Raw genomic sequence first — 14,967 nt, forward strand, 5'->3', positions numbered from 1 at the left:
GACACTGACACCCAAAGCATTCTCACAGTCATCTGGTGAATCAGTGGCAGAGCTACGTATGAATCCCAGGAGCCCTGGCTCCCAGTCCCCTAATCAATAGGCCACACCATTTCTCTAACTCCTTTTTCCATTCCCTCAGGGCCGGTCTACACTAGAAAATTAGACTGATTCAGCTACTTTGCTCTGGGGTGTGAAAAATCCACATCCCCGAGGGATGTACCGAAGCTGACAGTGTAGACAGCGCTAGGTTGACAGAACAATTCTTCCATCGACCTAGCTACTGCCTCTTTGGGAGGTGGATTAACTCCAGCGACAGGAGAAACCCTCCCATCCCTGTGGTGAGTGTCTACCTTGAAGCGCTCCAGCGGCATGGCAACTATGCTGCTGTAGTGGTTTAAGTGAAGACATCGCCTAGGCCTGAGGATCTAAAATACCATATTTCCGTCCTGCATACGGCCATTCAGCAGCAGTTCCAGACCTCGCAGCTGGTGGCAGCATCTAACATCATGGTGCACTTTATACTTTTTGAAGGAGGCCCACAAGGTTCTCCAGAACAGGCTTTTTCAGGGATCCCACAGAGGCTTTATACAGGAAGCTTCAAGCATAGGTTACCTTATTACTGTCCATGAAACCAAGCCTGTATCCATGCTCAAACTGCACATCTTTTTCCTTCTTCTCCTCCTCCTCACGATTCGAATAGAACTCCAGCCGTGTGGCCACAGGCAAGTTATCAGCAATACTGAAAATACACAACATTTTCAAATCAAACCAGCCCACAGCGCAGCGATTCCAACCCAACCCTGTCATAGCGAGATTCGGTGGCAACTCACAGATGGATATAGTAATCCTCCCGGATACGCTCTGCAATCAGCTTGCTCTGTTCCATTGTCAGGGTGACTGGCTTGTTGGGAAAGTTGCACAGAACCTCACATTTCTTCTCTATGTTCATGAAGACCTGGAATGGCGTGTTTACTATCCGGTCCCCCCGCAGAACCTCACCTGGGAAACAGAGACACAATGGGAGGAGTGAGGGATACCATTATCAAGCAACACTGATTCTGCCATCGGGTTTCTAGCATGCTGTTTATCATGGAGCAATGAGGGCAACTTCAGTGAGTTACAGTGTGAACAGCAGAGTCTTATGGAAGCTGGAGAGGTTACAGCAGATGCCAACTGTATGGAAAGAGATGCGAAAGAACAGTTTGGAGCAAGGATCTTGTCTTGTTTGTCTGAAGCACCAAGTACATTGGCGGGTTCTTATTTCTGTAGGTCCATCAAAGAAGCGTTTCCCATCACTTCTTGGCTAACTGGGAATTCCAGCTTCCTGCTGCTGCCTCTAATCAACTAGCAAGAAGAGCATGGTACACTGGAGAGCGCCTCCCCTCTTTTAATTCACAGGTTATCACAGGCTGCATTTGCAATTATTTCTCCCACTTAAAATGCACACATTGGAGTCACTCACACCCAGACCATGCAAGAGGTAGGGCTGCAAATATTACTGCGTTCCAAGTACAGGTGCTGCTATTGCTCAACCTATGAGATTGCACGGGCCTAGACAGCAACATATTTACATACAGAGAGCATGCTGTGTGATGGGTACGTACCCAGATTCTCAGCCTTGTACGTTATCTTGTTGGGTTGGCAGAAAGGCAATGAATAGTACTCATATGGCAGCTGGGTTCGTGAACTGGTGAGCTTCACAGCCTGAAGAAAGAAGCAGCTGTTATCTTCCCCTCTGTGACCCGCTAAAAACTCAGACCATTTCCTATGCTCCCTACATCAGTTGGAAGTTGAAGTCTCATTCAGAAGACCAATTTCAAAGGGAAACACACTTTCTAAGATAGTCTCAGTGGGGGGAAAGCCAATCTGAACTGCCCTTCCCACCACCACCACACAACTAATCCACTAAGCGTAGGAAAAACCTGCTCCAGTAACTGAAGTCTGTAAGGTTACCAACTCCACCAGCTACATCAGGCTTAGTGGAGCAATTCTCTTAAGCATAGGAACGATCACAAAGTTAACTAGGGCACCAGAGAGCCAGAACTGAGTATGAAATTTTGTAAGGGGCTGGTTGGGCAGCAGTGGGGGAGTGAACTCCACTGTGTATAATAGAAAGGTATCCCTCTCAAATTTTACCATGCAACTGTCTTCTTCACAAGACACGCAGATACCCAGATACATTAGTTCCAAGTCTTTATTTGGAGCCCTGTTCTAGGAAAGGGGAAATGGAAGTTATGGTTAAGTCCAGACTTCTTCACCTCTGCAGCCTATTAATAGTTCTATGTGCCGTACCTGCTGCAGCAGCCCCATCTTTAAGTAGCAAAGAAATACCTGACGCAGATGTGCCCAATATGTCACTCCCCTATAACTACAGTCCTCTTGAATCTCTCCCATGCCTATTTTCTGAAGCACATGAATGGGTCACAAGTTTGTGAAAATGGTTTGGTGTGACCACTGTCGTTGCCTTTGGAAAAATCCTAGGCCAGCTCTACACAAGGTGCGCTTTGCCAGTATAACTATCCTGGCAGAGCACTCCCAGGGTGGAGGAAGCTCATCCAAGCAAAATTGCACTTTTGCGGGAATAACTGTTTCTACAGTGGATGCTTTTACTCACAGTTGTGGTCAGAGATCACCCTCTGTGCACCTGACCAACACAGTTGTGCTGACAAAAGTTTGTAATATAGACCAGGCCCTAGTCACGTCCTCAATCCTATATGAAGAGTTGAGCAGAAGCTGCTTCTGAAGACAACAGATACTGACAAAACTGAATACTGCTGGTAGGCATCCACAAAAATGTAGGGCACAACTGAGGTGCAGAGATCCAGTATAAAGGGCACATCTGTTCTGACAAACAGGAGCTGTTTGTAACTGAAGCCAACCTCACTTATGGAAACGTACAGGAGGATTTGCCAACCGGTCTCACTGCTGGAGGACACATGTAGCTTTTGAAATCCTTTTGAGAGTTGCTATTCCAATCCAATTCCTCCTGAGGCTACTTTGTGATTTTACTGTAGCCCCGAGCTAGCCTTGTTCGCTTAAAATAGCTTGGGTCAGGGGATTTGTGACCAGAAAGTGAGTTGCACTGTGCTTGGTATATGATTAGACAACCCCAACATCCCCACAGACATCTACTTTTCTGGATGCCTTGTAAGCAATTTAGCCCACAGCTTTAGAATAAATAAATAAATGGCTTTAGGACTGTTTCTGTCTAGAAAGCAAGTCTGAACTCTCTCCCAGCAGGATAGACGCAGTTCCAGAGTTGGATATTAATAACATTGTGTGGGAGTGTCGGCAACCTTTGCCATCTTCGTGGGCGTTTGAAGTCTGGAGGAAGGATGTGGGGGCATATTGTGGATTTCAGTTTATTCCTGGCATGGGGAGAGAGCTCGTGAGAACTGACTTGAACCAACAACTTGAAAGTGTTTCGTTCTATCCTTGGCTTTATCCCATCATCTTCAGGACACAGCCACTTCACGCTTTGCTTATAGCCCAAGTACTGCCCTGAAGACAGTTTCACTCAGTTACCTCATGAATATATCATGCACAATATTGGAGACAGAGAAGTTTTGATTACTTTCACTTTGTAACCAATGCTGCTGGGAAATCTCTTGTGCCAAGCAGAGCGACGTCTGCAGGGTTTCTGGTGCAGCTGTTTGCATGGTTCAAAGAAATACCTGAGAGAAGAAATGGGTGGCCAAGAGAGAAACTGAAGAGAATAAAAAAATAAGTTGGGACTTTGAGGGGGGGATGAGGAGGAGGAGGAGGACGACGACAGGTATGGTCCAGAAGCCCCTTTTTACTGACATTTTACATGAGCACTGAATTTTAGAGGCAAGATTCCAAAGCTTGACTTTGGTAGTCCAACTTGGCTACTGTGCTATAAATAAATGTGTTCCCTCTTGCCATTTTTGTTCCTGTGAAATCCATCCTACCTTGATTTCTACGGGATCCTTCTGGTGGAAGTTGATTGGAGCTACACCTGGTACATAGAAGGAGCTTGTCTCATGAAAGAGTGCAAGCAGCATCAGCAAACATATCGGCCTTTCCTGAAAAGGAAAAGAGATATCACGGCTGCACCACCTGGGGGACACAGATCAGAGCAAAACCCGATGGAAGAAAGGTGACATAGTGGACAAGAAATCCCCAGTCCGCTAATGACATTTATAAAGGCTGCATGGTCTAGCAATTCAAGTACAACCAAGTCAGAAGAACTGGGTTCTATTCCTGACTTTGTGACTCTTGGCAAATCACTTTCCACCTCTGTTTTTCCATCTTTAAAATAGGGATAATATTTGCCTGTCTACCTACCTCAGGCGCATGTTGTGAAGCTCAATTAATATTCATGAAGTGCTTCAAATTTCTTAGGTGGAATACACTATAGACCAGAACTGCAAAGTGCTACAGATCTAGGATAACAAGAACTCTGAAGCAGTTGACCATGGACACTTGATGATCTCATCACCATTTTTCTCATTCCACTCCCAACAAAGACGTCTTTCCATGGCATGCTGTATCTGAAACCTCCCCCCACTTTTACATTCTTGCTGCACACTACATAATCTGATAGGTGTGTAACAATCCCCAGGCTGATACAAGTACAATACACATTATTCTTCACCCTGGTAACTCCATGTTTCGCTATAGAGCAGGATATTAGACCCGGCACTAGCCAGGACTGCACTTCAGTAATTCTCCAGCAGCAACCTCTGGGCTGCTGTTCACAGGACTTATCTTCCCTGCAACAATTAGCTCAAATAAGAGCAGCCACACTCCAAAACATCATTCTCACTCAACACGTGAGAATTGCACACAGCAATTTGATTAGCAGCTCATGAATGGTGCTAACTCCAGCTGTAACCTTACTCCTGGGAGAATTCTGCACCACTGCGCATGCACAGAATGCATGTCCCCTGCAGATTTCTTTGCTTCCCCGCAGAAAAATGACTTTCTGATGGGGAAGCAAAGGGAAGCCACAACAGTGGTCATGTGACCCTCCCCAGCAGTATGTTTCAGGCATAGGCACTGACTCTGTGGGTGCTCTGGGGCTGGGGCACCCACAGGGAAAAATTAGCGGGTGCTCTGCACCGACCGGCAGCCAAGCTCCCCCTTTCTCACCTCCTTCTCCACCCCCCCGCCCCGAGCATGCCGCGTCCCCGCTCCTCCCAGCACTGCCTGCCTCCCCGGCGCCTAACAGCTGTTTGGCAGCGCTTAGGACTTTCCAGGAGGGAGAGGGAGGAGCGGGGACGTGGCACACTCAGGGAAGGAGGCAAAGAGGCAGGGCAGGGGCGGGACTGGGGTGGGAAAAGGCGGGGTGGGGCAGGGACTTTGGGGAAGGGGTGGAATGGGGGTGGGGCGAGGGCAGTGCATGGGCAGGAAGAGGTGGGGGTCGAGCACCCATCGGGCAGAAGGGAAGTCAGCGCCTACAGTTTCAGGTGCCCAGGGCAGTTGGCAGAGAGGTAAATTGCTATGGGGCAGGACAGGGTAAAACCCGGGGGGTGGCTCCTACCCAGAGCTGGGCTCAGCTGCTAGTCTGATTGGACTTCCTCTTCTCCTGCACAGCATCCAGGGCCAGGTCAGATCCACCCACAGATTTCTCCCCCAGCTGCAGGAAGTTCTGCAAACTCCCTCCCCCCAAGCTTCCTTTACCCATTGCTCCTCAGCTGCAGGGGAGGGGGAAAAAAATCGCTGTACAGGGAGCTGCTCCCCCATCTGCCCAACTCCTGTGCATCCAGACCCCCTCTACACAGACCCTCCCACCAAGCTTCAGTTCCCGCCCCCGCACTCAGAACCCCTCGATGAGCCCCAATCCCCCTGCACCTAGACCACCCCAATGAGTCACCTGTGCTTGGATCCCCACCCCCACTGAGCCCCAACCAGCTGCACCTGGATCCCCACCCCACTGAGCCCACTAACCCAGCACCTGGACCCCCCCCACTGAACCCTCCATACCCCGACCCCCCTGCCAAGCTCTATCCCCACACACCCAGACCTCCTCCGCACTGAGCCCCAACCATCTTCACCTGGACCCCCCTGCAGAGTCCTATTACTGTTGCACCCAGAACCCCCCCCATCAAGCCCCTGTGCATCCAGATCCCCCCTATACCCAGATCCCCCATTAAGCTGCCTGCACCCAGACTGCCCCACACACAGGACAGTCTCATCCCGCACCTGGATCACCCCCACACTACGTCCCTCCACACATGGATCCTGCCTTGCTGAGCCTGCCTGCTCACACCTGGTGCACCTGGCATGGCCCTGAAGTATTTCTGGGGCAGCCCGGTCCTTGCGCGATGTCTGGGTTGGGTGCAGCCTCACCACTGAGTCCGTGTCCCGGGGAGGAGCTACACAGTGATCTCCCACCTCTGTGCAGCCCATGGCTTGTGCTCCCCAATGCCATGCTGTTTGGCAAATAAAATTTTGCAGAATTTTAAAATACTGTGCGCAAAATTTTTATTTTTTTGGTGCAGAATTTTTTCTTCTTCACAGAATGCCCTCAGGAGAATAACCTGTAGCTGCATCCTCCCCTACATTGCAAACTCAAGCATCAACCCATGCCTCTTAATGGGTCCACTACCTGGAGTTTAAAGCACCACTTAACTCAAGCTAGAGATTTGTGTAGGGATGGGGTCAGGTTTGGGGCAACATTCAAGTTATACCTCGAGCTAACAGTGCAGTGAAGACAAATCTATGGTCAACACTTTCCTGTGCAGTTTCCCTATAGAAGCAGCAAAGTCCATGTCACTCTGCTGGGGTCACGATGTCTATAGGCAGAGGCTAGGGGAAAGTGGTGAAAGGAAGCACAAGAGAGAACAGGAAGAGAGCGGAGAAAATAGAAAAAAGAGGGAACAGGCTGGCCAAATGACATGGGGCTAGACGAGGAAAAGGGGAAGAAGCTGCACTGGTGGATCACAGTCTGGGACAGAGTTTAGCTGCTGGGGTGGGTGAGTAGGGTCTGGGAGTATGTGGAGGAAGGACACGCCTGCTTCTGAAGATGGAGTATCTTGTAGAGGCTACGCACCGCCTCTGTCCAACAAAAGCTGTATTGGCAGGCTCGAGGAAACTAATGCAAGTCAGACCTCTTTGGCCAGAGGCAGTGGACACAGTGCAGAGCAGTGAGGAGAAGATGCTCGCCTCTGGAAATTCACAACTGCCCATCAACCATGACAAAGCACAGTCCCACAACAAGGAGGACGAGTGAGGACATCTATCCCAAACTGTGAGTCTATGATAAAGCACTACAATATCTGTAAGCACACTCTAAATACTTACCCCTTCCCAGAGTTTTCTTTATAATTAGTTTAAGTAACAAACCTCAGGCTAAGCTTCCTCCTGAAATTAGCTATTCCTATGTTCCACTACAGAGCCCCTCTGTACCTGGCTCTATTTCCCCTCTGCCTTCTGTACCCTTGGAGCTAATAGGCCCCACCTGCTCTGGCTGCCAGCATGAGTCAACAGAAAGGACCTTGAACAGAGATGCACAGCAAAGCAATGGACAGACACCCTGTCACAACAACAAATAAATACAGGGGTGTTCTCCGATTTCCCATATTCATTCAACTGCAACACAAGATTACAGCTTTACTAATATTCCCCAAATCCAATAATCTAGAGTATAAACGCTTTATAATGTAAGCCTCTGCATGAACCCTGGTTTGGTGCCATTAAGATGAAAAAGGTCTCATAGGTGGATAAAACGCTAAGAGGAGAAATCACCCTTGCTCTACATCACACAGCTGCCAGCTCTGTCACAGCCACTGCACTTAACGTTTATATAGTGTCAGAAACGTACCCTGCACTTTACAAAACAGAGTAAGGTGCAAACCTTGCCCTGAGGAGCTTACAATGCAATTGGATAAAACAAGGGTGTGGCTCAGGAAATGAGCAGGCCTGGAGGCATGACAGAAAGGATTTGAGGAAGCAGCAGGTCTTCAGTGGACATTTGACAGAAGGAGACTGTTCCAGGTGCAAGGGCCAGCCAGAAAGGTGGTGTGAAGCTGAGAGCTGCAGATACAGAGAACCTTAAGGAGAGAGGATTGGGAGGCGAGAACAAGAGCAAAGGTACAGAACAGGCAGAGATGAGATTGTGCAAGGCCTTGAAGGTAAAGCCGAGAGGACAAAGAGGAGGAGGGAGACAGGTGGGGTTTTACGGAATTCTCCAGTTTAGATTCCTGGCATAGCTGTCCAATGAACAACAACATGCAGCATGTACAATGGAAGGAGTTAATGCTGGTATCAGGACCTTTGCTTTCACATTTGCAGGTCTGCTTCCTTGTTTTGAGACAAAAAAGAAACATAGCTGCAACAATATGGACATGTGCCAACCGATTTGCTCAACTCCAAGGCCTAGCCCAGCAGTTCCTCCACATGTGAGACTCCTTTAGGTTTCTTCGGAAGCTAAATGAGTAAAAGGTTGTAGGACTGTGTCCTGCCTCCTTAAAAAAACAACTCTGCTTACTTTACTCCTGGGGGAATTCTGCACTAAAAAAAATTAAAATTCTGTACACGATATTTTAAAATTCTGCATATTTTGTAAAAATAATGCAATATAATCACTCTGGTTTCAATTATTTTGGTAATTTATTTAAACTACAATACAATGGGAGTAGAGAGCATTGGAGGAAATCCCCAAACCACCTTGCATTATAGTAATGTAGCTAGGTTTGACTCTTTATTTCTAGTTATTAGTCAACAAATATATGCAGCCATATGCTCAGTGTTACATCACAGGCAACAGAAAAGCAAGCGAGGGCTGGGGAATCAAACTCACGATTTATATTGGCTACTGACCAGAAAAGTCAGTAGCAAACAGTTCATGGAGCGCACTTTGATAGGAAATTTAGACCAGTTCTAATCATTAAAGCACTGTAAGCATTTATAAGGCCATACTGTCCTTTACACCAATTTGGCAATGTAAAGGAGCCTTAAAACATCTGCATGACATTCTGATTGATACATCAAAGTAGACCTCCATTGTATATTTCAAAAAGAAAAATCACTCTAGTGATGGAAAATCCCATTGGTGTACTGGGAAGTTGCACCATGTGGCAACAAGTGGTACCAGGGAGTTACATAATTCCAGATCCCAACAGAAAACCTTTAAGCACGAGAGTCATAATTGACGAAGGGCTTGTCTACCCTACCCGGTGGATTGGCGGGCAGCGATCGATCCAGCGGAGGTCGATTTATTGTATCTGGTATAGACACGATAAATCAACCATTGAGCACTCTCCCGTCAACTCTGGTACTCCACCAGAACAAGAAGCGCAAGCAGAGTCGACGGGAGAGTGTCAGCTGTTGACTTACCACAGTGAAGACACCGCGGTACGTATATCTAAGCACGATGACTTCATCTACACTATTCATGTAGCTGAAGTTGCATCTCTTAGATCGATCCTGGGTGGTAGTATAAACAAGCCCTAAGTTTCATTATTTAGTTTCTCACAAAACCACTAAGCCGCAAATGAGAGAGAAAACAAGCAGCTAGAGCAGCAGTATTCACTCTGAAGTTGGATAGCCAGACAAGAACGACTGTCCCCGTTCCATTGTGATAAACCCATCAAAGGGACAGGCACAACAAAATCTGGAGGAGAGGAAAGCACAGAAAAAGCAACAGCACTTTCTTTCAAACAAGGCTACTTCTAAGATCTCTCCACAAGCAGAGAGCTGCACAGGAATTCTATGCTTTTCTGCAGACCTGGAAGTTAAATCTCACTGAGAGAGACCAGAGAGAGAACTCCCTTATTGCTGTGAGGCTAAGTGAACCCATCACCACCAGGAATTCCTGATGTGTGTCAACAAGGTCCTCCCAACTACACAATGTAATAATATACCACCAGACAAGTGACGTTCTTCCAGGTGTGAAACTCAGCACTGAACGGCATCAGGCAGAGTCACATACCAAATTCTCTCCAAGAAGTTCCTTCTGAATAATCACCAAACTTAACATGGAGCAAACAATTCCAGCAGGAAGTTCCACTGACGGTTATGAATCTAATTTATGAAGTCATTAAGAACAGCCACCAGTTAATCTGTGAATCTGTTAGTGCTTTCCAAAACAGACACTTGTCTATAGCTGAGCCCCCCGCCTGTGTCTTGGCTAGACAGGGGCTTACTAGATGTCTTTATTATATTTTAAAAAGTGCATGCACACAGTGTGAGAGAATTTACAGCCACTGAAGATGCCAGCACAAGAGACTGAGTTCCACAGTTTATCTACAGAACAAATACACTGCAAACTTCTCTCCATGCCTGTCTGCCAACATGCCTCAAACCTAATCTGGAGGGACTATCTCCAGGGGGGTGAAAAAGCCAGTCTCAAAGCCCATTCAAAGCAGTGGCCTCTCTGCCAAGACTGCCAGCAAGCAGCGTCTACTGGGGACAGCACCAAGACCAGGACCATAATTCACACAGGCTAACCTCAGACGGCAGTAACATTAGTCGTATCACAGGCTCTACACAGGGCTTGCTTTGGGACTTCCTTCTGACCACAGTTTCGAAGTTCACTTGCAAACCCAGTGACAATATTACAGGTGTACTCAAAGGGTGGAAATGGAGGGGGAGGGGAGCTCAGTGGTGACTGACACCATATACACAACAAAAGGGAAAAACATCAGTGTGATCTGCTCTTTCAGTTAGTGTGCATCTTTCCGGCCTCTATGCTAGGGGCAGTGCCAGGCCCCTTTTAACTCACATAAAGCCACGTTTGGAAGAAAAGCCAGCAAAATAGAGAAGAGAAACCTATGTAGTGTGTCCCAGTGTTTTTAAAGCAGTCTTGTTAGATATTCTTGGCAATTGTGTGGACAAGCTCATCTTTATTACATTTCTGACCAGCTTTCACATGCACTCAGTAGAGCCACTGAAAGCCTTTGGCAAGGAGACAAATGCTGTATTCACGCTGCTTGCAGACTGTCCCTTTGACACTTGGGGAGCTGTGAACAGCCTCCTGTGCTCTCACCTCTACACAAAACAGAGGGCTAGTCTACACTAGAATAGCTACAGTGACACAGCTGCTCTGCTGCTAGGGCAGACGCTCTATGCACTCTCCCGTCGTCGGCATAATTACTCCACCTCCCTGAGCTGCGGTAGAAGAAGAGCTCCTCCCGCCAACACAGCGCTGTCCACACAGGTGCTTAGGCCGGTGTAACTTATATCGCTCCGGGGGGTGGCTTTTCCACACCTCTGAGCAACTTAAGTTACACCGAAGAAAGAGCCCAGAGGCCTCAGCCTTCTAAATGGGCAAAGGAACAATTCCACAGCGAAAGAACAAACAGGGTAATATAGATTTCTGAAGCAAAATAGATGAAAATTCCAGTACTTCCATGCAAAGAATCTTTAAACAATCTCCCATAGCATCCTCTGGCCCTAACATGACATAGAACACGTCACACATCCCTTCCCAGCTATCACTGCCCCAACACTTGTATCCACAAAGTATGTTGATGTCGTTCATGTATAAGCCACACACACACACAATATATATATATATATCTCCGAACCGGTATGAGCATCCTTCCACAAAAGGACGCTAAGTGATAGAAAAAAGCACCGCCACTGACTGACGGTGACACCTCAGGCAGGTCACCGGATTTCTCAAGGACTTCTTTTCCCACATCTGTCATACCTGCCTACATCCCTGGGATGTTTTGTGAGGTGTAATAAACTAATGCTCATGAAGACCTCCAGGAACCAAGGAGGGAAGGTGGCTATACATATCTAGTTTTATTACTACAACTTGCACTAATATTTGACACACAAATATAATCCCCCATTAAACCTGGCACTAAGTGTTTGGCCTAAGTTCATGTTCCTGTTAAGTGGATTACATAAAAGAGTCCTACTCTCAATTTTGCCATTACCGAGAACAGTTCAACCTTTTCATATTGTGGACCACCTGGTCTGATGGACACTTCCCTCCCAATCCGACCTGAGTCGGCTAAAATGTTTGGTTCCATACAAAATATTAAGAGTATTAGAGGACACATGAAAATAGTTTTGCTTTGTGATGCATATAGCTGGTTGGCTCAATCCTCACACCTCCTGTCTTATTGCTGATCTGTTTATTTCCTGTCCATAGGTACAGGGCTTTAGCTTGCAAGTTCTTTTGGGCAGGGACTGTCTTATATTTGCACAACACCCAGTACAATGGGACCCTGACCTGATTAGAAGCTCTGGAAGTTAGTTATACAGCTAATAATTAGGAATTGTCCACACTGCTCTATTGTCTCCAAGTTACTTTGTGTTTTTGATTTGTTCTCCAGTGTATTTATTACCCCCTCCAATGTTCGTGTCAGCCTGCACCACTTACGACACAAAGTAGGAAAGGCAAAGAGGGGCTTCAAAAAAAGATGTATTGGTCAAAAACCGCTCTAGAAACCATAACTAGAAACCTGTATCTGTATTAGCTTTTGGGGGGAAATCTCCAATTCACTACTGCCAGTGGTAATGCTCGTGTAGACAGGGCATCAGCATTTTACCACTATGCCATCTAGATCTGCACTGGGCAGGTTTAGACACCACAGTGGAAAGAGACACAGGAGCCTTGCCTACATTAGCTCTGTAATTGTTCCTATCAATTGTGGAGCTCTGCTGGTAGTGGTGGAACAGTGGGAGGTTTATGTATTTTTTGAAGTGCAGAATAAACCAGAAGAACAAGGAGTACTTGTGGCACCTTAGAGCATACGCTTTCATGGGCTAAAGCCCACTTCATCAGATGCATGTCTAATGCATAAAGAATAAACAAGGTCTCAGACTGGATTACAAAAGCAGGAAGACTCCTTGAAGACTGTGACAGTTCATCACTAAGAAAGAAGCAGCTCCGCAGAGTAAATATGAGAACCACTGTCTTAGAACGGGGAAAAAACAAACACAAAAGGATGTTTGGTCAAAAATTCTTAACTACAAGCCACCTTTGTGAAATATGTTTACAGCAACAATCTAATCTTTTTGCATAAAATGTAAAATAACAGGGCAGCAGAGAAATCATTCCACAAAGCAGTCTGCTAGTGAATGGAGGTGATAAGGACATCAACAGCCATGCTAACTTTCCTGTTTAACATAACACACCCATCTCCCTCTCATGCAGGGGTAGGAAGATAGGATGATTTAAACTTTAAGAAAAGGAGGACTTGTGGCTAACATGGCTGCTACTCTTAAACTTTAAGGTTTGTCCTGACTAGGAAAAGTTTAGGTTGGGTTAGGCTTAGCAAGCCAATCAACTGACTGGTCATAGATCAACTGACCGCCTATTTGACCATAATCAAATACTGTCAACTATTCCAAAAAGAATGCCTGGATGCAGGCAGCAGCCTGCCTGCCGGCCTACCTACCTCTTTGATTGCACTACAATGCCATTCCTTCATTTTGTTTAGGACTTCATTTCACTGTGTTCTGCATTTTTGAGTTAAAATAATTCAGTTAACTAACTTGTTTTTTGTAATTAGTCATAAGTATTTAATGAAGGCTAAGCCTGTTGGAGACCATACAATCTTATTTTTTCTGTTTTATTGTTCTAATAACTTAGTGCTTTAAAATATTTGATTGTTTTTGACAATACTTGGTCATTATTTTTGGACCAGTCAAATGCCCGACCCAAGGCTGGGCTCTAACACTTATTAACTAAGCTCAACCTGAACACGACCACTGTTCCTAGTCAAGTCAAAGTAACGAGTTTGATCCCACCTACAACTTCTGTGATTCTACTAAACTCAGGATTATTCCTTGTAACAGGAACCACAGAGCTAAGAGGGCTAGAGAAAGTGCTGCTACCAACTAGCATAAAAGGCCTAACGCTTTTCAGGCTTTCCTGAGTTAAAGCCTGGCCTGTGCAGAGTTTGCATCGGTCAAGTCAGTGTCACATGCGAAGGGTGTTTATTTCCCCACAGTTCAGAGGAAGCAGAATTCAAGGGAAAACAGTTATTTCGGGCTAGAGCCTCTTGCTCTGTGTGATCAACTCAGGGGACAAATCCCACGGACAGCTAGGTTCATTTCAGGAGACGCTTGTGAGAGAGGAGTGTTCTGGGAGCTGCTGAAGCGGTGACTCCCCAGCAAGCAGCCGGGTTGCGCCGCAGAATTAAAGCAGTGCCCCGATCAAGCCCGGGGCCCCAGCGCCCGCACCTTCTCTCCTTCAGCAACGCCCTGCCCGGGCCCTCAAAGCAACCCCCAAAGTCTCGAAACTCAGCATACTCCCCCCCCCGCGACCACCACTCAGCTCGGGGCCTCAATGGGCCCCCCGCCCCCGGCAGTACCGAGCCCAGCAGCCAGCCCGGTCCCAGGCTCCCCGCAGCCTCAGGCCCCACCCGGGCGGCGAAAGACCCGCCCCCGCCGAGCCTCCGGCGCCCACCTGCCCCCCAGCCAGGGCTCGAAACTCCCCCCTCGCCCCGCCACAGCTGTCCCGGGGCCCCGGCCCCCGCCCAGCTCAGGCCCCGGAGGGAGAGGCCGGGACAAGCCGCGGGGCGGGGCAGGGCGGTCGGGCCCGGAGCTCGGGCCCGCCGGGGGCCGCTGACGCCCCGGGGAGGCTGGTACCGAGCCCTGACAGGCACCGTCCGCGCCGCTCCGCTTACCGTGGCCCCCGATGCCGCCATCTTGGATCCACGTGTCGGGATAGACGTAAGCGGAAGTAGTTAGTGGTTGGTTGGGAAAGTTTATCACCATGGAGACGGCGACGGGCGGAGGAAGCCGGTTCCGGGCAGCCGGGATCTGGGCCGGACCCTCCAGGCGGAGCGAAGAAAGACCGAGGCCGGGCCCCGGCCGAGCATAGGCACTGCCTCCGCGGGGCTACGCTCCCTCGCCCCATGCCCTAGCTACCGACAGCGGGCCCAGCTCCGGGGACAGGACTGCCTGCGGCGCCATCTTTACTGAGGGCACCAGGGCTCGGCCTCAGGCCCGGCGAGCGGGTGTGTAACACTCGGCGCCATCTTTACTGAGGGCAGCAGGGCTCAGCCTCAGGCCCGGCGAGCGGGTCTGTAACAC

The 14,967-nt window shown here is 48.1% G+C and overlaps 1 protein-coding gene across 1 annotated transcript in view; it reads right to left on the bottom strand.

Moving 5' to 3' along the window:
- The window catches only part of TM9SF4 (transmembrane 9 superfamily member 4), a 26,068-nt gene extending 11,452 nt beyond the window's left edge, over positions 1–14,616 (bottom strand). The window contains exons 1-5 of the mRNA XM_077832510.1: positions 14,559–14,616; positions 3,933–4,046; positions 1,605–1,704; positions 831–999; positions 613–739 (exon numbers count right to left, since the gene is read on the bottom strand). Of these exons, the coding sequence (XP_077688636.1) occupies positions 613–739; positions 831–999; positions 1,605–1,704; positions 3,933–4,046; positions 14,559–14,579 (531 nt within the window). The 5' untranslated portion in view covers positions 14,580–14,616. The remainder of the gene's footprint in view (positions 1–612; positions 740–830; positions 1,000–1,604; positions 1,705–3,932; positions 4,047–14,558) is intronic.
- Positions 14,617–14,967: the final 351 nt, after the last annotated feature.

The sequence above is a fragment of the Eretmochelys imbricata genome, chromosome 13 (genome assembly GCF_965152235.1).
Source record: "Eretmochelys imbricata isolate rEreImb1 chromosome 13, rEreImb1.hap1, whole genome shotgun sequence".
Taxonomy (NCBI): Eukaryota; Metazoa; Chordata; order Testudines; family Cheloniidae; genus Eretmochelys; species Eretmochelys imbricata.